At 36.4% G+C, this 24,209-nt stretch overlaps 1 protein-coding gene across 1 annotated transcript in view; it reads right to left on the minus strand.

Moving 5' to 3' along the window:
- LOC108294651 (transmembrane protease serine 11E) overlaps positions 1-24,209 on the minus strand; it is a 62,062-nt gene that overhangs the window by 22,033 nt on the left and 15,820 nt on the right. The window contains exons 3-9 of the mRNA XM_017516577.2: positions 19,636-19,757; positions 17,516-17,583; positions 14,815-14,978; positions 11,363-11,401; positions 9,783-9,960; positions 8,613-8,872; positions 7,675-7,817 (exon numbers count right to left, since the gene is read on the minus strand). Of these exons, the coding sequence (XP_017372066.1) occupies positions 7,675-7,817; positions 8,613-8,872; positions 9,783-9,960; positions 11,363-11,401; positions 14,815-14,978; positions 17,516-17,583; positions 19,636-19,757 (974 nt within the window). The remainder of the gene's footprint in view (positions 1-7,674; positions 7,818-8,612; positions 8,873-9,782; positions 9,961-11,362; positions 11,402-14,814; positions 14,979-17,515; positions 17,584-19,635; positions 19,758-24,209) is intronic.

The following is a 24,209-nucleotide window of genomic DNA, read 5'->3' on the forward strand; positions in this document are numbered from 1 at the left end:
GCGGCTCCGGGGCGCCAACAAAGCAGCTGCACGGGGCAAAGCAGCCGCGCGGGGCAAAGCAGCGGCGCCGGCCGGCGCTGGCCGGCACAGCCGCGCTGGTGACCATGGAGCACCTCTGCCCGGGAATTTCCTAGTCTGTGGGCAATAAAAACACGGCGTCCACTCACCCTCTGCGCTTTTACTGGGAGCTGCAATCCTGAGCTGTTCCTAAACGGCCATCTTGGATCCACCTCCCTATTCTGCATTCTTAAAGAAAAAAAGTCTAACCGAGAATTTTATATCCAGCCAAACTAAGCTTCGTAAGTGAAAGAGAAATAGAATCTTTTTCAGACAAGCAAATGTTAAGGGAATTTATTATCACCAGATTTGCCTTGCAAGAAGTCCTTAAAAGATTGCTAAATATGGCAAAAAAAAGACCATTACCTGGCCAGGCATAATGGCTCATGCCTGTAATCCCAGCAATTTGGAAGGCCAAGGTGGGCAGATCACCTGAGGCCAGGAGTTCAAGACCAGCCTGGCCAACATGGAGAAACCCCGTCTCTACTAAATATACAAAATTAGCCAGGTGTAATGGCATGGACTTGTAGTACGAGCTACTCAGAAGGCTGAGGCAGGAAAATTGCCTGAACCCAGGAAGTGGTGGTTGCATTGAGCTAAGATCGAACCTTTGCACTCCAGCCTGGGAAGCAAGAGTGAAACGCCATCCTAAAACAACAACAACAACAACAAAACCATTATTTGACACCACAAAAAGACAATTACATAGTCCATGGATGCTATAAGCAACTATACAATCAAGTCTATGGAATAATCAGCTAGCAGCATGATGGCAGGATCATATCTTCACATATCAAAATTATAACTTGAATAAAAACAGGCTTAATGCCCCACTTAAGAGGTACAGAGTAGCACATTGGATAAAGAAGCAAGACCCAACTGTATGCTGTCTTCAAGAGACCCATCTCAAATGCAATGACACTCGGTCTCAAAGTAAAGGCATAAGGAAAAATCTATCAAGCAAATGAAAAACAAAAAAGAACAGGGGTTACCACTCTTACTTCAGACAAAACAGACTTTAAAACAGTAATAATTAAAAAGGACAAAGAAAGGTGTAACAAAGTGATAAAGTGCTCGAGTCATCAAGAAGACTTAACTATTGTAAATGCATATGCATCCAACACTGGAGCACACAGACTCAGAAAATAAGTTCTTAGAACCTACAGAAAAAGACTTAGATAAATACAAAATTATAGTGGAGACTTCAGTATCCCACTAAAGGTGTTAAAAGGCAGAAAACTAACAAAGATATTTTGGCCCTAAACTCAACACTTGACCAAATGAACCTAACAGATGTCCGTAGAGAACTCCACCTAACAACAAGAAAATATACATTCTTTTCATCTGCACATGGCACATACTCTACGATCAACCATGAGCTTGGCCATAAAGCAATTTTAAACAAATTTTTTAAAAATCATACCAGTCACACTCTCAGACGACAGTGCAATAAAAATAGAAATTAACATCAAGATCTCTCAATTATACAATTAATGGAACAAGACTGGGCACAGTGGCTCACACTTGTAATCTCAGCACTTTGGGAGACTGAAGCAGGTGGATCACTCAGGAGTTAAGGCAAGTTGGCTAACATGATGAAACCCCGTCTCTACTAAAAATACAAAAATTAGCAGGTGTGGTGGTGGGCACCTCTATCCCAGCTCAGGAGGCTGAGGCAGGAGAATCACTTGAACCTGTGAGGTAGAGGTTGTAGTGGGCTGAGATGGCACCAAAGGCTCCTAGAACTGATAAATAACTTCAATAAAGTTTCTTAATACAAAATCAATGTACTAAAATGAGGAGCACTTCTATGCAACAACAACATCTGAGCTGACAGTCAAGTCAAGAATGCAATCCCATTCACAGCTGCCACAAAAAGAATAAAATACACAGGCATACAGATAACTAGGAAGGTGAAGGATCTCTACAATAAGAATTTAAAAAATGCTGCTGAAAAAAATCATAGTTGAAGGCCAGGTACAGTGGCTGATACCCATAATCCCAGCACTTTACAAGGCAGAGGCAAGAGGATTGCTTGAGTTCAGGAATTCAAGACCAGCATGAGCAACACGGCAAGACTTTGTCTCTACCAAAAATCTAAAAAATTAGCCATGTGTGGTGGTGCATTCCTGTAGTCCCAGCTACTCAGGAGACTGAGTTGGGAGGATCACTTGAGTCCAGGAGTTCAAGGTTGCAGTGAACTACAATTGTGGCACTGCACTCCAGCCTGGCTGACAGGGTAAAACCCTGTCCCAAGGAAAAAAAAAAAAGGGGAAAGAAACCATAGTTTACACAAACAAATGAAAAAACAGTTTGTGCCCGTGAATAGAGAGATAAAGTATTATTAAAATGGCCATATTGCTCAAAGAAATTTACAGATTAAATGTTATTCCTATAAAACTACCAATGTCATTTTTCATAGAATAAATAAAAACTATTATAATATTCATATGGAACCAAAAAGGAGCCCAAATAGCCAAAGGAATCCTAAACAAAAAAACAAATCTGCAAGTATCACACTGCCAGACTTACTACACAATACTACAAAGCTATGGTAACCAAAAGATCACAGTGCTAGTACAAAAAATAGACATATAGACCAATGGAACCAAATAAGGAAGCCAGAAGTAAAGCTGCACATCTACAACCATCTTATCTTTGACATAGCTGACAATAACAAGAAATGAGGAAAGGACTCCCTACTCAATAAATGTTGCTGGGATAACTGGCTAGCCATATGCAGAAGATTAAAATTGAACCCCTTGCTTTCACCATATACAAAAATCAACTTGAGATGGATGAAATACTTAACCATAAAAACTAAAATTATTAAAACTCTAGAAGAAAATCTAGGAACTACCATTCTGGGCATCAGTCTTAACAAAGATTTTATGACAAAGACCCTAAAAGCAATTACAACTAAAACAAAAATTAATAACTTGGGCCTAATTAAACTAAAGAGCTTCTGCACAGCAAAAGAAACTATTAACAGAGTAAACAGACAACCTACAGAATAAGAGAAAATATTTGCAAACTATGCACCTGGCAAAGGTCCAATGTCCAGAATCTATAAGGAATCTTAAACAAATCAACAAACAAACAAACAAACAAAAAACTCCTTTAAAAAATGAGGAAAAAAATAGATATAGTTAGAATATTTGTCCCCTCCCAAAGCTCATGTTGAAGTTTAATCTCCATTGCTGGAGGTGAGGCCTGGTGGGAGTGGTTTGGGTAACATATTCCTGATGGCATAGTGCTGTCTTTGCAATAGCAACTGAGTTCTCACAGTATCTGGTTAAAAGTGTGTGGCACCTTGCCACAGTCTCTCTCTCTTGCTCCTGCTTTCACCATGTGATATACCTGCTGCCCTTTCACCTCCCACCATGATTATAAGCTTCCTGATGCCTCCCTAGGAGCCAAGTTAATGCCGGCATCATGCTTACTATAAAGTCTGAAAAGCCATGAGTCAATTAAGCCTCTTTTCTTATAAATTATCCAGCCTCAGATAGTCCTTAATAGCAATGCAAGAACAACCTAACACAGAAAATTGGTACCCATGAGTGGGGCGTTGTTTTAAAGATATCTGAAAATGTGAAAGTGACTTGGCAACTGGATAAGAGGCAAAAAAAAAAAAATTGAAGAATTTGGAAGGCTCAGAAGAAGACAGAATGATAAAGTTTGAAATTTCTTAGAGACTGGTTAAATGGTTGTGACCAAAATGCTAATAGTTATATGGACAGTGAAATTCAGATTGATGAGGTATAAGGGAATTGCCTTATCTCAGATGAGACTCTGGACTTTGGGTTATTTTTTCATTTTTTTCCAAGATGAAGTCTCTCTCTGTCACCCAAGCTGGAGTGCAGTGATGCAATCATGGCTCACTGCAGCCTCAACCTTCCAAGCTTAATCAATCCTCCCACCTCAGCCTCCCAAATAGCTGGAACTATAGGCATACAAAACAAAGTCCAGCTAATTTTTTTATTTTTTGTAGAGATGCAGTTTTGCCACATTGCCCAGGCTGGACTCAAACTCCTGGACTCAAGAAATCCACCCACCTCGACCTTCCAAAATGCTGGGATTATAGGGGTGAGCCACGGCATCTGGCCAACTTTGAACTTTTGAGTTAAAGCTGGAATGAGTTAACACTTTTGGGGACTGTTAGAAGGCATAATTGTGTTTTGAAATGTGAGAAGACCTGAGATTTGGGAGAGGCCAAGAGCAGAATGATAAAATTTGGTTCTTTGTCCTCACCCAAATCTCATGTGGCATTGTCATCCCCAATGTTGATGGTAGGACCTGGTGGGAGGTATTTGGGTCATGGGAGCAGATCCCTCATGACTTGGACTTATCTTTACAATAGTGAGGGAGCTTTTGTGAGATCTGGTTGTTTAAAAGTATGCAGTACCTCCCCTACCACCCTATCCCTTTTGTTCCTGCTTTCGCCATGTGATGTATCTGCTCCCTCCCATTTCACACTTCACCTTCTGATATGATTATACGCTTCCTCCCTAGAAACTGAGCAGATGCCAGCTTGATGCCAGCACCAAGCTGCCCGTAAAGACTGCAGAATCATGAGCCAATTAAACCATCTTTTTGCTTTATTAATTACCTAATATTGGGTTTTTTTGTTTTTTTTTTTTTGAAACAGGGTCTTGCTCTGTCACGCAGGCTGGAGTGCAGTGGTGTGATTATAGCTCACTGCAACCTCAAATTCCTGGGTTCAACCAATCATCTTGCCTCAGAACTTCCAAGTATTTGGGACTATAGGCTCACACCACCTCACTGGATAGTGTTTTTATTTTTAGCAGAGGCAGGATGTCACCATGTTGCCCAAGCTGGTCTCAAATTTCTGAGCTCTGGTGATCCATCTACCTTGGCCTGCCAAAGTGCTGAGATTACAGGCATGAGCCACCATGCCCAGTCCAGGTATTTTGTTTACAGCGGTATACAGGCAAGAACAGATACTTCTCAAAAGAAGACATACAAGCAGCCAACAAATATTCAATTTCACTAATTATTAGGGAAATGCAAAGTAAAACCAAAATAAGATACTGTCCCAAACCAGTCAGAATGGCTATTACTAAGAAGTCAAAAAACTTTTTAATAATGTTTTTTAATGTTGTTGAGGTTGTGGAGAAAAGGGAATGCTTATACACTGATGATGGGAATGTAAATTAGTTCAGTCACTTGGAAAGCAGTTTGGAGATTTCTCAAAGAACTTAAAACATAACTACCATTTGACCCAGCAATCCCATTACTGGGTATATTATATCCAAAGGAATACCAATCATTCTGCCATAAAGGCACATGCATGCATGTTTATAGCAGCAATTTTCACAATAGACGTGGAATCAACCTAGATGCCTCTCAACAGTGAGTCCACTGTTGACACAGAAAATACAGTACATGTAGACCATGGAATCCTATGGAGCCATAAAAATGAAACCATGTTTTTTTGCAGTAATATGGGTGCAGCCACAGGCCATTACCCTAAGCAAATGAACGCAGGAACAGAAAACCAAATACCTCATGTTCTCACTTATAAGTGGAAGCTAAACATTGAGTACATAAGGACACAAAGAGAGGAATAATATATACTGGGGCTTACTTGAGGATTGAGGATGGGAGAAGGGAGGGCAAGGACAAAAACCACCTATTGGTTACTATGCTTACTACTTGCATGATGAAATAATTTGTACACCAAACCCCAGCAACACACAATTTACCCATGAAACATTTGTGCAGGTATAACCTCCGAGCCTAAAATAAAAGCTTGAGGAAAGAAAGTAATTAAATAAAATAATATAAATTTCAAAGCCTGATATAACAACAACAATAACAAAAACAGAAAAAATAATAATCAGATGCCCAGGATATATTTGAACATCACTCATCATACAAAGAAACAGAAGAAGTTTTAACTTGAATGAGAAAAGGCAATCAACAGATACCAACACTGAGATAACACAAATGTTTAAATTATTTGATAAAGATTTTAAAGCAGCAATCATAAATATATCTCAATGACTGATTACCACCATGTTTAAAACAAATGAAAAGAAATAGGAAGTGTCAACAAAGAAATAGTAAATACAAAAAGAAGAATCAAAGAAAAACCCTGGAACTAAAAAATACGATAAGCAAAATTCAAACCTCACTAGATGGGCTTAACAGAAGAATAGAGGAGACAGAGAAAAGAATCACTAAACATGAAGATAAATTGATAGAAATTACCCAATCTGAACAACAGAGAGAAAATAGAGTGGAAAAAAAAAATAAACAGAAGGTTAAGAAGCTCTGGAACTATAATACAAAATAAACATTGCTGTGGTTAGAAGGTAAGAAGAAAGAAGGTGGGACTGAAAACGTATTTTAAGAAATAATGACGGAAAATTTCTCAAACTTGACAAAGGATATAAACCTCCATATTCAAAAAACTGAGCAAACCTCAAACAGGATAAACTCAAAGAAATCCAAGCCAAGACACATAGTCAAACTTCTGAAAACTAAAAACAAAGAAAAATCTTGAACACAGCAAGAGAGAAATGACACCTCATCTATTGGGGAGAAACAAAATGATTCCAATAGCAGCAAATTCCTTGCATAAATCACAGAGGAAACAATTTAAGTGCTGAAAGAAAACTGTCAGTGCCAAATTGTAAAATTATGCTTCAGTTATGAAGAAGAAATAAAGACTCTTGGATACAAAGAAAATCTAAGAGAATTTTTCACCAGCATACCTCTACTAAAAGAGTGGCTAAAGGAAATTCCTAAAACAGAAATGACATTTTTTAAAAAAGGAATCAGGAAAGAGTAAACAACAAGTCTATAGGCAAATAGTCTTTCCTTTTCCTCTTATGTTTTCTAAATTACATTTGACAGTTGAAACAAAACATTGTCTTCTGTGGTTCTCAAAATATAAAGCAAATATTTAATATTTATATTATTATTTAATGTTTATATTTATTAATATTTAATATTAAAGAGGGAAGAGTACAGGGATTTAAGGGGAAGTGAGTTTTCTATTCCATACTCCACCAAAACTAGTAAAATTTCAATACACATACACAGTGATAAGTTATGTAGGGATATATAAATAAATATATATTTGTACACACATCTATGTAACTTAGAGGTATCACTAAAATTTTTCTACCAAAAAAAGCCAAAAATACCAATGGATTACTCAAAATTAGTTTCTGTTTAAAAAGATACTGTTGTTCTATTTATACAACATTTTGAAAATTACAATCTTACAGAGACAGAGAATAAATTAGTGATTGCCAGATGTTAGAGATAGTAGGAGGGAAAAAAAGTGTTACCCTTGAGGTAGATCTTTGTGGTGATAGAATAGTTCTCCATCTTAACTATAGTGGTGGTTACACAAATCTACAGATGTGATAAAATGCCATAGAATTAGACATATACTTTGCAGCACTGTCAGTTTCCCAGATCTTATATTGAACTATAGTTATGTGAGATGTAATCATTGGAGAAAACTGGGTGAGAGGTTGTAACTCCTCTGTACTACCTTTGCAAATTCCTGTAAATATAAAATTATTTCAAAGAAAAGTAAACAACAAATTACACAGCATACTAATAGGCAAAACCCTTCACCTGGCATGCATCTCTTTTTCCTTTTAAGGAGCCAGCACATAACATTCTAGGAGTTATGGCACCATTGTAAGCTTGAGGTTCGTTGCAAGTTGCAGTGTCTATGAGAGTCACCTGTGCTTGTCGAAGATGATTTTGACTGGTGCCTAAAAGAAAAAGAAGTCTTTGTATTTGTAGACATACACATATTTTATAAACCTTAAGCAAGTGTTCATAACTATAAATAAGACGGTGATACAGGCTGGGTATGGTGATTCATGCCTGTAATCCCAGCACTTTGGGAGGCTGAGGTGGTGGATCACCTGAGGTCAAGAGTTTTGAGGTCAGCCTGGCCAACATGGTGAAACCGCGTCTCTACTAAAAATAGAAAAGTTACGCCGAGATTGCACCATTTCACTCCAGCCTGGACAACAACAGCAAGACTCTGTCTCAAAAAGGAAAAAGGGAAAAGAAAAAAAAAAGGCAATACAGAATCTTAGAATACATATTTTTAGAACAGTAATATTTGGGAAGATAATTTGTTCCTAACTACTTTAAGTAAAACATTAAGTGCCTAGGAAAGGACCAAAAGTTATTTAAATAATGTACGTTCCATTGTTAAGACTAGAAGGAAATTTCAGTAGGGGAGAATGGTGGCTTTATGATTCTCCAATTTTCAGAATTGGGTAAGTGGTAAATTCTCAAAGAAAAATTCATGGCTATGAGATGTATTTGTATTTTCAGATATCTTAGCAGTACTATGACTGTAGTAGCAGCAAATTACTTGATATTAATTTAGGCAGGAAGGAATTTTTATGTCTTCTAAGTTACTTACTTCACTTTTAGTTGGCCCAGGTCACATGACAAAACAACTAACATATTTTGGCATAATGGCATTTCATTCTTTAAATGCCATAAAATATCAATTTAGCTTTGACTTGAGTTTCTCTTCAGATGCTCACCATCATTTTGCAGTGCTCCAAATCCTGTCACAAACACCACATCACCTGGGCGAAACTCATAGGATGCATCAGGGAGACAAACTCTATGTACTGCATTTGTGTAAGGAACAGGTCTAGAAAGCTCTGCAAGTGAAATATCATAGTCATGTGTTGAGTGTTTGTATTTTTCATGGACAATTATTCTGCGTAGACCACGTTTTATTTTTGAAGGTTTTATTGTTACTCCAAAGGAAGCAATCCATCTGGCAGGGTCCTTATATCTGGGGAGAAAAAAAAATGAAGAATAAATGTCTTTTACCAATTCTACCAGTCTAATAATTTATATTAAATAATTTAGTCTACAGGTGTAGATTTTTTCTTTCTTTTTACAGTTTCTATGAATAGAACTCTTTCCAATTTGAGAATAAGGCTCAGGGGTCTGACCAGGTGAAAAAGCCACCATTTCCTATAATATAAATGCCACTCCATAGCCAAGTCATCCATTCCAAATTCTAGGGCTTTTTGATATTTCTGGATATCAGTGACTCCAAGGACCTATGGAAAGTACCTGGTACATAATGAGAGAAATGAATATATTCTATGTGCTTCATGTGCCCCACCCACAAATATACAGATTTCTCTGAAAGCCATAAAGGCCACACAATAATTTAACAAAGTATTACTATTTTATATGCTATGGACACTTGCAATACAATTAGTCAATCTATTCGTTTGTACAATTTGCTATTTCCAAATTCTTCATATTGTCGTTATATAATTCTTCTAATTCTTCATATTTAATTCTTTTTCTTACCATGTGAGGTATCCACCTTAGGGTCAGACCTACAACCTATCCAGATTCCATCTTTGATTCAGATACTCAGCAGAGAGATAGAGCACTTCTGTTTGACATCAAATTCAAAGTCCAAAAATGACTTTAAAATTTTTGCTGTCTTTGAGAAACTATTGTTTATTTATCAAAAGATTATTTATTTACATATATTTTTATTCCATTTCAATTTCCAGACTTTAAAACGTCTTACTAACATTTATAAATTTTTCATTTATAAAATTATACACATTATTTTTAATTTATGCTAAACTCATATCTCCCAAAATTAACGAGGTATTTTCTTGCCAAAACCAGTGCACTTTGTTCACTCCCAATCATTCTCAAGGTTCAAGACTTACGTTGTAAAGCAGTGAGCAGCACTCACAAGCCATGTGGCATTAATTAAGGTTGCTCCACAGCGGTGGCTCCCATCCCACTGCAGGCTAGCTTGCCAGGGCCATTCACCCTCTTCTGCTTCTGTGCCACCAACGATTCTAAGACTCTGACCTGGATATTTACTTCTTCGTGTTCCACAGCCTGCAAAAGAGGGCAGATGAGGGGGAGTACATTGGTGGGTGCATTAATTAGCAGCTGTTTTAAGCATCAAATTGCGTTACTATGTCCCAAATTTCTTCTACTTTGTGCTCCAATAGTATCAGTAACTCCTATTCGTTTTGTAAAATTTATATCAGTTATTACCTCTTCTAGGATGCTTTCTCTGACTCCTCTGTCTCCAATCTGGATTAGTTATGATTTTCTTGGTGCTTCCAAAATAATGATTTAAAAAAAAAAAAAACTCTGTGTGCATGTCTATGTGTATAACAAACACACTGTGTGTGTGTGCTTATGTGTATATACATATCGGCATTGTTTATGACAGGGTTCCTCAAACTTGGTACCACCAACATGTTGAACCGTTTGCTTCTTTGTCATAGGGGCTGTCTTGTGCACCATAATATCTTGGCCTACATATAGTAGATGCCAGTAGCACTCCCCTATATTCATGACAAAAATGCCACAGTGGGGCATGATAGATTGGCCAACAACATTTCTCTTAGTTAAGAACAGTTGTTTAAGAATGATGTGTTCACAAATTAGTCTCATGCATGTAGTCCCATTAGAGTATGAGGTGCTTTAGGTAGAGTATATCTTATCCATTTTGAATTCCTGTTGCCTAACACAGTGCTAGCACGTAGTCCGTTCCTAGTAAATATCGGTGTCAAGAGTATATGCTATTTATGTAATAAGATTATCTTTTGGTTTTGTGTTTAGTTAATTTTAGAAATTAAACAACTATATGAGCTGCTAAGTAGCACATTTTCTTCCACTTTTTAAGAGAAATGTAATGTGCAACAATCCCATAACTATGGAATGTATACTGTAGATCCCGGTGGGGTTCTCGGCTATAGGAAAAGAAAAGTACCAGGCCTAGAGTCAGCAGTTTCAAAATATAGGTGATGATATGATCTATTTTCTTCAGTAATTTTATTAAAATATACCCCAACCCAATAATTTCCTGCACTTTCCATGACATAGGATTAATAACATCAAGAAGATTTTATCTAGGATATAGTGACAATAAGTTTCTGCCTCTAGCTGGAAAACACAACATATAGATTTGTTTTACCTTATAGATACCTACAAACAGAATATTGATAAGTAAACATTTCGCGCCTCTTCTTTAACAGCTATACAACTCACTTCCACTACACAACTGCCGCAGACTCTCATACATCCACTCGGAAGTTATTTCAATTTTGCTCTTCCTTACTAATAAAGTGTGTCTCCAAGATATGATAAAGCACCATGAACTGTACACAAATTCATCAAACTTTATCTGTTCTGCCCCTATAATATCAACACAAAGTAAACCTAAATGACATATAGTGTTCACTTTTTACATTCATGTAATGCCATTTGAAAAATATATTAAACTTACAAAGGTTCAGATAGTTGTCTGTTTCTGTCTTGTTGATTTCTGAAATACACAGAAATGGTAAATAGAATAGGATCAGCACACCAAAATTACACTATGCCTCCAAGTATTTCAAATACTAAAAGACTGTTTGATTTTATTATAAAACAGGATCTAGAGAATATAAAGAAAGCAACACAGTAAGTTTGTCATAGACATAGTATAATCATCACATTGGAGAGCATGTGAAACGTGTGTTAAACTTTAATGAGGTAAGAGTCACATAGGGAGCAGATTTATAATGTAAACTCCTATTTCTCTTCCCAGTAACTCTAATTCAGTAGTTTTGTGTTGAAGCTCAAGAATACAGATTTTATATCAGTAAATAAGATGCAGGTAGTCCACAGCCCCTCCATGGGATATACTGCTGCTCTAAACCATAGTATTGATTCTCCAAATGTAATAATACTTTTATTAACCATTATTTCAGATTACATTATTAAGCTTCTAAGCATAGTCCCATTTACCTGAGTAGCAGCTCCATAAATTTGTACTCATAGTTAAAAACAGCATTACCCTTTTGAAGTCTTCTTTCTGCTAAGATTTCGGAAATACAGTCTGCCCTCAAATTGTCATTCAGCTCCAGCCAATGACCCCTTAGTTTGTTGACTTCTCACTAGTCACTCTCAAACTCTGTGCAAACACTAACCTAGCCAATACGTATATAAAACTCTAAACTCAAACTTCCTGACTCAGCAGAGTTCTAATGACCAAAACTATTTTCTGTATGTAGAAGGATAGACACTCTAAAAGCAAAAATATTAATGTTAATTTTCTCTTTAGTATTTAATAGTATGAATGAAGTGGAAATCTATATTCTAGAAAGCCTTCTTTCTGACTTCATTTATTCTGGCTACTTGTGGGGAAAATGGCAAAAATAAGGAAAAATTTACAACTTATTATTGGTTAATATTAAAAGGACCACCTCTGATCTCTTGTTTTAAATAGCCTGTTCTCTACCTCAAGCTCTTCCTAGGAGAATTTCAAGCTTTGCGTATTGATACTACTGACAAGGTTGGCTTCATGAGTGGCTTATACATCTGCACTGGGTGGCACTCTCACAATGGCCTTGTGCTTGGTACAATGTTCTGTTGTTGCTCACTTAACATTCTTAGTGATTTTATCTTGTAACTTGTGTTTTGAATATTAAGTTTAATAGGATAGTAAATTATAGTGTGAGCAGAGAAGATATGTACAATAAGTGTGTCCATGGTTTCTTTCACCCCATTTGCATATATCATTCACAATTCCCTGTGAAATTAGAATTCTAGTGGACCCACAATGAACAGGGGTTCAGCAAAACTCAAAGCAAGTACAGGAAGGTAAGTGTGCCATCCCTTCCACTAAGTAAGCAGAGGCGCACTGACATCTCCTGGATACCATGTTTTCTGTTTGAACCAAAACTTGCTTAGAACCCAGAGAAAAGGCAATGGCATTCTAATAAACACAAATGCACAAAAGATACTGTCATATCCTTTCTTGCTTCTGTTACTTCTGTGTATTGGCCAACAGCTTTTGCTGAAAATAATAGCATAGAAAGAGAAAGATAGGGAAACCCAGATATCCTTTTCCTTCTAGTCCTTCCTCACACCTCAATAAGCTGAAGGTAGAGAGTGTTGGTAGAATTTGCTCATGTCAACCAGGAAAATAAAAAGAGGTCTTAGCCTTTTGTACTATTTCCATTGGTCTGACAAAAATGAAAAACATGTATGTATAAGCTATGAAATATAGTTGCATAATTTCCATGATTTGAAATACAAGTTAAATGTACTTATAATGCATTTAAATAGACACTGCGTGATAGAAACAGTTAAACTCAGTAATTTGCAAATTTATTTTTTTCTCTTAGAATGACAATAATCAGCAAATGAAAACAGCATGAGACCGGGAGCGGTGGCTCAGGCCTGTGATCCCAGCACTTTGGGAGACCGAGGCAGGGGGATCACAAGGTCAGGAGTTCAAGATCAACCTGACCAATAGGATAAAATCCCGTCTCTACTTAAAATACAAAAATTAGCTGGGCATGGTGGCTCGCACCTGTAGTTCCAGCTACTCAAGCAGCTGAGGCAGGAGAATCGTTTGAACCCAGGAGGTGGAGGTTGCAGTGATAGCCAAGATTGTGGCACTGCACTCCAGCCTGGATGACAGAGCAAGACTGTCTCAAAAAAAGAAAGAAAGAAAGAAAACATCATGAAAAGCCAAGAGAGAGATCAGGAAAGTAAGAAAAGTTTTAGATTTTTGTACTTTTAACAGCACTTTTTTCTTGTTTTTTGAAAAATGGTCTAGCATTTTCATTTTATGCTAGGGTGCATAAATTATGTGTCTGTCCCTAACTACTGAAGCCTCCTTCCTAAGCAAGTGGGTTGGTTGGCCCATTTTAGGCAACTACTTAGATCTATCAGATTTTGTATTAGCACTTTGTATTCTTTCTCTCTTCTTGTCCCCGTTCTCTAGTTTCCAGTGCTGCCGTATCCATTACTGTATCCTCTAGCCACATGTGGCAGTAAGCTCTTGCAGTGTGGCTAGTCTAAAATGAAATGTACTATCGATATAAAATTTACACTATATATTTGTAGTCTTACTACAAAAAATGTAAAATATTTGATAAATAATTTCTACATTGACTATTTGTTTAAATGATAATACTTTGGACATATTGGATTGAATATACAAATTATTGAAATTAATTTTACATGTTTATTTTTATTTTTAATGTAACTTCTAGAAAATGTAACAGTATACTTATGCCCACATAGTATTTCTATAGACCTGCACTGTTCTAGAACATATGACCCAGCCCTTAGCCAGGCCTTAATTTCCACTGAGGATCTCATATTTCTCATTTTCTAATTGTGAGGACCTAACATCATTTGTTTTGTCCTATGTGGCCCTACAAACAATAACAACAAGAACAACAAAAATCTACCTAAATTTTTCACTTATAGTTGTAAATATACCATATAAGTTTATTATAAATGTTTCACTGGTGAAAAATTTGAGGGAAGAAAATATAATAAGGTTTATTAATGAGATTTGTAAACAAATGTGTAAATGGCATGAACCTTTCCATATACCATACACTCAGAACATAAAATGAAAGCAACAAGAAAAAGAAGGGGAAAATACAAAGTCACTTTCTTCATTAATAATTGGATTCTATAGCCCAAGTATAAAGTGTAATATAAAGAAAACTGCTCAGGAGTTAATAAAAAGCTTGCATGGGAGGCCTAAGTTTAGGGTAGTTTTAGAAATTAAAATACTTTATTAGGACCAATTTAGTTCCAAAGAAATATACTGTTGATGGCAAGACCCCAGAAATAAAGGACAGCAAAAATAAAATTTTTAATGAGTGCCAAGATCAAACCTAACTTGAAACTGTTCTATGAAAAATAAATAAATAAGATAAATTAACTTACTTTTAATTTTAACTGATGCAGGATCTACTTTAGGGGGTCCTGTAGCATCTTGCAGCTTTTCATGTAAAACACGTTGAACAATTTTATTTACAGTTTCAGGATCCTCAGTAGAGCGAAATCTACAAATCAACAGCATATGAGCCAACACTCCATGTTTCTGTTGACTATGGGCCAAAAAAAAGAGAAAGAAACACAGAAAAGAAAGGAAGAAAAAAGGCAAGAAGGAAGGGAGGGAGGAAGAAAGTGAGGAAAGAAGGGAGGGTGGAAAGAAAGAAAAGAGAAAAGGAAAGAAGGAAGGAAGGGAGGGAGAGAAGGAGGGAAGGATGAAAACAAAAAAAGAAAAGAAGAGCAATATGTAATATCATAATCTGCTTTTTTCTTTATCACTTATATAAAATGCACACATAAAATAAATCCATAAATGTTTCCTTCTATATTGCTACTGTTTACTATGTGAAGAACCATAAATTCAGCCTCTCTTATAGTGAGCTAATCTGTTCATGGTCTCTCTTATCATCAAAAGGTCTAGTTAAGTACAGTCTAGTACTATTAATGGTCTTTATATTAATAGCTACTAGACTATTAATAGTCTAGATAGTCTATTAATAGTACTATTAATAGTCTAATAGCTATTAATATAAAGAGACACCTTGTCAACCATTCAAAATTAACAAATACAATGTGCCTTAAATATGAAACCAATTATGGTTTTGGCTTTCAGGTTTTATTCTTGTGACGCAAGTCTACTTACCTCCTCTAAACAATCTTCAGGCTATCCTAAACAACTCCTAATCCTAAAGATATTAGAATGCTTTACCAAATTGTACTGACTTCATGCGACTCTGTTTTCAACGCAGAGTATTAATTAATCTTAATGCTATTTGTATGAATTATTACCTTGGAATCATTCTGCCAGCTACTTTACCCACTCTTTTTCATAGTCAGTTCTGAAAGAATCTTACCCTTCACTGTATAATGCATCAACCACTATTCTCATTAGCTGGAAGTGGGAATATAAATTAGAATCTTATTTTTGGAGGGCAGTATTTTAACTATTAGAAGTTTGAACCTGTCTTCTCTAACAGCATTTCCACTAGAAATTAAATATTCAAATGTGCTCATGCATTTGTGTAATGACATACCTATAAACATGTTAATTGTAGCACTGTTTTCAAGACAGGAAAATAAATAACAACGCAAGTATCCTAGTTGACATAGCCAGTGGATTCTTTTCAGTACTTATATTACTCAGTAAGGAGTATTTGTCAATGCAGACCACACTGTCTTTGAAATCTTTATCTTTTGCATCAGTGGTGCCTCTGTCATGATTTTTCTATTTTCCTACTCTTTCCCTGCATCTTAGGTTCCTATATTCCTTCCGTCTCCTTAAATGTTGTTGTTCTTCAAGCTTTCTTTATTGTCCTTTTCATTCCCTTTCATTATATTTTCTCTGATAAATTTGCACCCATGCTTTCAAAATTTGGGTTGATCATGAGTAAATTTCTATCTTCTGCTCAGTTCCATTTTCTTCTACCAAGTCACACTCATTTTTCAGGTTCATATGGTCCTTTAGTATGTAAATTTAACATCTCCAAAATTGGCTTCATCTTTCCAATACACTTGCTCTTCTCACTATTGCAGTAACAGAAGATGTAATAATGAGTAGCAAGATTACTGGAATACAGAGGTAAGCAAATTAAATGGGATTGGGAAAATAGAATTAGTAGAACTTAGTTATTCATAAAGTGTAAGGGGCCCAGGAAAGGAAGGAGTGTTTGGTGACTTCTAGGTTTCTCACTTTTGTAATTGGATTCTCCCTGAGTTAGGGAATTTTCTGTGAACTTCCACATGGAGATGTGTATACAGTTATAGAAATCAGAAAAATAGTTCAGACTGGAGATAGAAACTTGCATTTCAATAGCATATGAGGCCATGTGAGTGAATGAAGTCCCCTTAGAGGTTAAATTTAAGGATGACAGAAGTAGTTGCAGACCCAAAAAAGGGTACAATCTCAAACAACCTAGAGTACAGAATTTTTAGAAGACAGCAATTGAAGTAATGCCTTAGAGATATCAGCTAAGTAATAGAATGGCAGGAAACTTTTAGAATTTTGTCATTGGAAATAGTTCTTATTGTATTTTTTAAAATACAAATAATTTGTATCATGGCAATATCTTATTGAAAATTCTTATATAATATTTTTCTTAATATTATGTTCTAAACCTATTTATCAATGGTTGCTTAACAGATGAAATCTTCTTAGCTACAGAATAGAGGGGTGGAATAGAAGAAAGTAAAGAAAATAGAGGGGTGGAATAGAAGAAAGTAAAGAAAATTCATTAGTAAGAGAAAGAAGAGCTAAAAACAAGCTTGATCTGCTGTACTGTTTTACATGGGGCACTACTTACCATTAAACCAAAGATGTGCGTTAGGTCCCTATCTATACTTAGTAAGTTTCCCAGAAAACAATTTTATAGCATAGGCACCAATTATTCCTCTGTCCCTGGCAATCATCTTGCAAATGCTTACTTTGGGATTTAAAGAATGAATAAGGGACTTTGTAGCCCATGACTTACACAGGACAAGTGTCAAATGTTTGTTAAATTGAATTATATCTTTAGCTCTTCAAACCATATTTATTGCTCATCAGATTAACAGCTTCAACTTAAAATTCAGAAGTCAGCAATTCAGATTTACATACCTGAACTTGATAACCTGAGACTTGACAAATTCTCCCCTTAATGGAGTTTTATAAAATGCGTTTCTCACCTGTTTGAAAAATATTCAAAATATGTCAGCAAGAACAACTTTCTGAAATTCCACAAATTAATTTAAAGATTTTTAGAAAATTAAAAAACAAAACACAACAAAAAACATTGACATTTCACAGTGAGCTGAACTTGAGGTAGCCTGAGGAATCTGTTGTGGTTTTCTCAGTGATTCCAACTGAACTCTGTCTTAGGAATGATAGGAGTAGGGAACCTCAGTGGGCCCAGAAGTACCACCCGCTGTACTAATGCTCAGAAAGAGACCAAAGAAAATGAACATGCTGTTTCTTCAAAATTAAGAGTGAGCATTTTTACCCTGAGATAAGGACTTTTACTGCACATAGACAAAGGAAATGAAACAATTCTGGCACATAATACTTGGATCATAGGAATGAGTGCATGACCATGTCAAATACTTCCCAAACCTAGTGATAAAGTTGCCATTATCCTAGCATAATGTACAACCAGTTCAGCACTCAAATGCTCTTAGAAAGGCCCAGGTGAACTGGGATACTTAGCCTAACACATCTATCAGTTTTACTCTACTAAAGTGAATGAATCTATTTTGCAGAGACATTTGTTGTTATTCTAAATAAGAATTCTAGGCAACTTAATATTTTAATTAGAAGTTTATGTAAGGAAACACTTCAAGAGTTTCTTGTTTTCAGTATGTGGATATGTACTAAACACTTACTACATGCTGGTGATTAATACAAGCAATGAGCCTTTTTATTCTTTCTTACATTTTATTAACTCCTGAATTTTTTTATCCAAGGGCAATTCCTGAAATTATGAGACAAAGGAGAATAGTACAAGTCCTCTGCATAGGATGACAATATTCACAGGAAAATTTTTATTTAAGGGTTAATTCTTGTCCAGTAGCTTAAAAACTATTATTAATTTTAAAGGCATTAAAGAGTCCTATGTAAATTCCTTTAGATTTAAATCTGTCTGGATTTTATTTACTTAAATAAAATTTATTTGATGAAATGGCACGAAAAAACAAGGGAAATAGTGACATCTCTTCTTGATCTTTTTAGTTCCATTTCATTTCCTTCATTTTGCATATGTATTTAGCCTTAGAGAAGAGCTTATTCAAATATTTCCCTGATTGGGTGTTCACAAGTGCAAATGTAAACAGGATTCAACTTCTGTCTCAGCAAGGTGGCCAAATCCCCAGGCTTCTGTCTACTGGGCAATTTCCAGGGCGTTACTTCCATTCTTATTCAGGTTACTGAAACTGGAAGATAATTTGGAAATTATCTAATCTAAAAGCTTAATTTTCATATAAGGAAGTTTGTCCAGAATGATAAAGTGAAATTCCACGTGATGTATCAATAGTTAGCAGATACCACTGGAGCTACATGTCCCCGCTCAGTGTTCTTTCCATCACATTATACCATGAGTTACTTCACAGATTACCAGAAAAAGTTAATTAAATTTTCCTTTAATTAATCTGATAATGACAAGAAGTTACCACTCAGGTGCTTGGTTTTTTGGTCCATGGTGCTCATTTTTCCAGTTTCTTAAGTATTTGATTGATCCCTTAGGATGAACGTTGATGTGTTAAGGGTAGAGTTGCCTATCTTTGGATTCACTACAGATGTATGTACCAAAAGCTGATCGAAGGTTAGCTGTTTTAAAAAACTAACAGACTATTTAGGTATGTGCCTAAATAATTTCAATCTTGGCAATCTTTTGCTCAGAGCCTATTTTTTAGAAAGTCTAGGATGCAACAAATATATTTTAGGTCACGCTAACATTTCCAGAATTTCTGGACTCTGCTGATAAAGAGTATAGCACCAGCTAAGGAAAGGTGAGTAAGAAGGACTTGACTGAAGAGCTAAAGTTTCTTTGGTTCATCCCTGTGAGGCATATTCTGCTAAGTGATGTATCAACTGTTTTGTTTTATATTCCTTGCGTTAGGGTCTCTTTTCATTTTGCAAATACACAGGGATCAGTTAGTTGAATGGATATTTTAGAAGCTAGGATGCTTAAAAATATGGTAAAAAGTGACAACAAATGCACTAGAAGTGGATGAAAAATTGCTTACCATTAATTCAAGTCTCTGGCTCATTTCTGTAAAATTGTTAGAAGCCTCTCTGCCAAACTCAGCATATAATTTGTCAGTTGTAAATGACAATGTGCTATAGTAATTGTAGGTCTTCCTTTGATCTACAATGAAAGAGGCAAAATCCTATCATAATTTTTATCAGATGTGTTTAAAGCATCATTATTTCCCCAGTTGATGGTTGCTAGAAGACTGAAACAGGAAGGAATGCTCCTAGTCAGGTCATCATCATCATCCTGCCCCAGGCTTCATAGTTATCGCAGGATAAAAGACAACAACATTTATCATCATGTGATTTAGAGTATGAAAGCTGTAAGAAATGCCTGGTGTTCCTGGAGTATTGTACAAGTACCTCATTGGAGCAGTGTGCTGATTATTCACATGCTATTCATTCCTAAGTAAGCCACAAGCGAGAGCAAGTCACGCCATCTGAGCGCACAAAATGAGATAGATTCAGAAGCCTTCCAAGGGTCACTGCATTTTTATACTCCAAATGTAGATTTTCTTTTTCCTTCTATCAACCACACATCGATCCTGGCCACAAGAACTCTAGTTTGAGAAAATTTATTTTGGCTGAAAAGGAAGATGAAAAATTAAAATGCAAGGGATTCCGTAAATAGAAGTTTAGCGAGCTAAAGTTGCCACCTGGCATAACCTTCCAGGGACACTATTCAGTTTCACCTGGCTCCCTTGCCACTTCACTTATTTTTTTTCCCACCAACCACAGGGGTTGGCTTGTCTACTCTTTAGCCACTGTCTCTACCTTCTGCATTGCAATTTAAGCAACCTACATTTTTGACCTGCTGAAAAGTTAATGTCACATAACTTTTCCTCTACCCTTTAGTACACAAAGCAAGCACACAGTCCTCAGAAAATTCATGTATTCATTCAACAAATATTAATGTCAGCCACTTTTCAGTGAAAGACACTGTGTCAAGAAATACACTCATTGGTGATCAAGACAATCGTATATTACTACTATAGGAAAGCAGAGTGTGGCTCATCCAATCACCATATCTCTCCTCCTACTTTCCTATTCTTTCCCTCTTCACTTAAACCCCAGAAGAAAAGGAAACTAACGCTGAACACCAGTGTCCCAAGTGCATTCATGTATCTCATTTAATTAACAATAACTCCATGAAAAGGCAATATTATCCACATTTAGCAGACTGCAGTCTTGGAAATGTAAATAATTTGCCCAACCCCGACATGACATAGCCAGGACTAACTTCTAAAGTACAGACTTATTTCACATGCTGCTTCTTAGAGTAGAAAAAAAAAAAAAAAAAGCCACTTATTGAAGCTAGAGGAGAAGTCTTTCATTACATAAAAGTTATGCAAAAAACTACTGGTATGTTTCAAGAAAACACGCTGGCCATCCAGAGGATTTGGTGGGACAGAGAGAGAAGCTGCTATCAGACTCTGACAAGGGCTGGGGAGGGACTGATGATGAATAAAATGGATGGCAGGCTGGAGACACTGAAAGTTCAGTCTCCAGAGCATTAGAGACCTAAGCAAAGGACTTGGAAGGTTTTGCTTTTCCTCCATCCTTCCTTACCTCCCTTTCTCTGAATGGCCAGGATGACATGAAATTCAGGCAGGTACCTGGAAATATACGTAACTTCAAGTAAGGTTTTAAATTTATTGAAATACTGGGTAATAACTCATACTATCTCTGTAAACTACTGTTCTATTACATTTGTATTTTTTAACATCTGCCTCATGGTTAACTATAACTTTCTGTGTAGTTGTATCCATTCTTCTAGAATTCTGCTTCAAACTTCAATGTAAAGATGAACCACCTAGGGAGCCTGTTAAAATGCAGATTCTGGTACATGAGATCTAAAGTTAGACTCAGGAGTTTGCCTCTTTAACAAGCTCCCAAGTGATGTTGATGTTTCTGGTAGTTAATCACACGTTAAATAGGAAGGTTCTAGACAAAATGGTAACAGACCCTTCTATACCCTTAAATGTAGTTTTTTGACTTATTAGATTGATTTAAAATTGTCATTACTACAGATCAAAATTTTGGCAATTTCATATGCTTTCAACAAATATACAACCTATTAACTGTGCTCAATATTTTACTTTGTAGATGTAAGCATGTCACTGTTAAAACATATTACTAGCTTCCATAAATATATGGTACAAGTAGTGACTAAAATATGTTGGGAATATTAAGAGAAAAGTTAAAAATAAGGATAAACATGAGTTTGTTGGTAATTTTCTAGCAGGTTTGTGATTCTATAATCTGCAATGATGTTGCTTATAACAGATTCACCTTCTGACATCCAAATCACAAAGGGGCAGAAATGTACCCCCCAAAGGTCCCAGACACAAACCATACATAGAATTCTATGTTGTCCTGAGTTTTATGAAATGAGAATCAAAATGATGTTTTTCCAAATCGGATTACCTTTATCTGTATCTGTCTATTTCTGTAACAGATTGTTTTTGGTTTGATTATTTTGGCATTCAGCTCCTAAATGTTCATCTGCCAAAACCTCTCTGTTAGTTTACGTTCCAAAACAGAAAGCAGGTCACCAGTAGAAGACAGTAACACACATCACAAGAGTCACTGTTTATTCAGGTGTACTGTGTGGGCAGTGGAAGCTGTGTGTTCAATATTGCTCAACTGATCATCCAAACAACAGGATTCAGGAATAGGTTACTAAAATATTCTTGCCAACTTTTCACTGTACACATATGAGTAAGATTATGAATCTTATAAAACTTGGCTTAGGAAGAGGCAAAGAAGTAGTAAGGGACATTTTCTCTCACTGAGGTGATTAGCACCTAGTACTACGAAGTATTTCTTGTGAAGTCAGACAAGCCAAAATGTGGCCCAAGAAAATACTGTAGGTATGATTCATTCAATTTAATCATTCGGTATTAAATAAACATTTAACAACTAACAGGTGCCAAGATTCTGAATAAATTCTAGATAGAAAAAAGTGTGTAAAACAGTCCTAGGCATCCATGGGGACAAATAATGATGCTTACAACAAAATAGGACTCAATATACTCAGCAGAACTGTAGAACTATAAAGTTATCTCAGCAATTCATATTTATTTAAAGTGTGCTACAGGCCTGGAGCAGTGGCTTACACCTGTAATCCCAGCACTTTGGGAAGCCAAGGCAGGAAGATCATTTGAGGTCAGAGTTCGAGACCAGCCTGACCAATACAATGAAACCCTGTCTCTGCTAAAAATACAAAAAATTAGCTGGGTGTGGTGGCACACACCTGTAACCTCAGCTACTTGGGAGACTGATGCACAAAAATCGCTTTAACCCACGAGGCAGAAGTTGCAGTGAGCCAAGATCAAGTCACTGTACTCCAGCCTGGGAACAGAGTAAGACTCCATTGCAAAAAATAATAAAGTATGCTACAGAAAAATCGTTATTAAATCGCAGATATTCCAAATTTAAAGACCTGCCTGTAGGCAAATTCTACCAAAAAAAAAATATTTGTTTTAAATTTTTTTAAACTATCCAGAAATGATCCACCTTGCTTTGGAAATTGAGATCACACTTGCGTGGATAGTAGGGAAGACAACCAGTTTATAGATTACTCTTCCTTGTTACAGGAAAGCAACTTCAACAAGGTCCCAATTAAATTGGAATCAAGTGATTAGCTTCTATAATTACAGTACCTTGAGCATCCAAGCATAATCCAGTAACAGAGGGAGATATTAAACTAACAGGTCATAGTTGAGTCAAGTAATTAAAACCCAAGGCAGAGTAGAAGGAAACTTCAGAAGGGTTGTGATATCCTGGAAGAACAGTTCTGAAGTACCCTGGAGACCTTTCTAATAACATAGCAACTAGCAGTTCATCTAGCAATGAGGCACCTGATAACCGCAGAGTGAACTTCTTATAATTAGCTTTCTCAGCATACCCTATCGTCTTTAATCACCTAAAATACACCCTGAGATTTTAATAACATAAATAGGGACTTATTCAACAATACATCACTATGACTATTTTCTTAACTTATTGGTATAGAATCGAGCCTACCTTTTTATGACCCTCGATTATGTCATTGATCTTTTGGAATGTCAGGACTTCAATGAGTTGGAGTTTTTTTTTTCTTTTTGAGACCGAGTCCTGCTATGTTGCCCAGGCTGGAGTGCAGTGGGGCAATTTCAACTCCCTGCAACCTCCGCCTCCTGGATTCAAGCAATTCTCCTGCCTCAGCCTCCACAGGAGCTGAGATTGCAAGTGCACACCATCACATCCAGCTACTTTTTTAAAATTTATTTTTAGTAGAGACAAAGTTTCTCCATGTTTGTCAGCCTGGTCTCAAACTCCTGACCTCAAGTGGTCCACCCACCTCAGCCCCCCAAGTGCTGGAATTACAGAAGTGAGCCACCGAGCCTGGCCAGAATTATTTTAAATCAAGGTGATTGCCCTGTGATCTCAAACAACTCAACACATTGGGTTCTATCTATCCTGTGAACTATCCTTGATTAATATTCACTTACTGCTTATTAAGGAAGATGCAAATGAGTATGCCGTTCCCAGCAGGAAGCATCACTAAATCAAAGAAAGAAAA

Source organism: Cebus imitator, unplaced genomic scaffold (genome assembly GCF_001604975.1).
Source record: "Cebus imitator isolate Cc_AM_T3 unplaced genomic scaffold, Cebus_imitator-1.0 Scaffold594, whole genome shotgun sequence".
NCBI lineage: Eukaryota > Metazoa > Chordata > Mammalia > Primates > Cebidae > Cebus > Cebus imitator.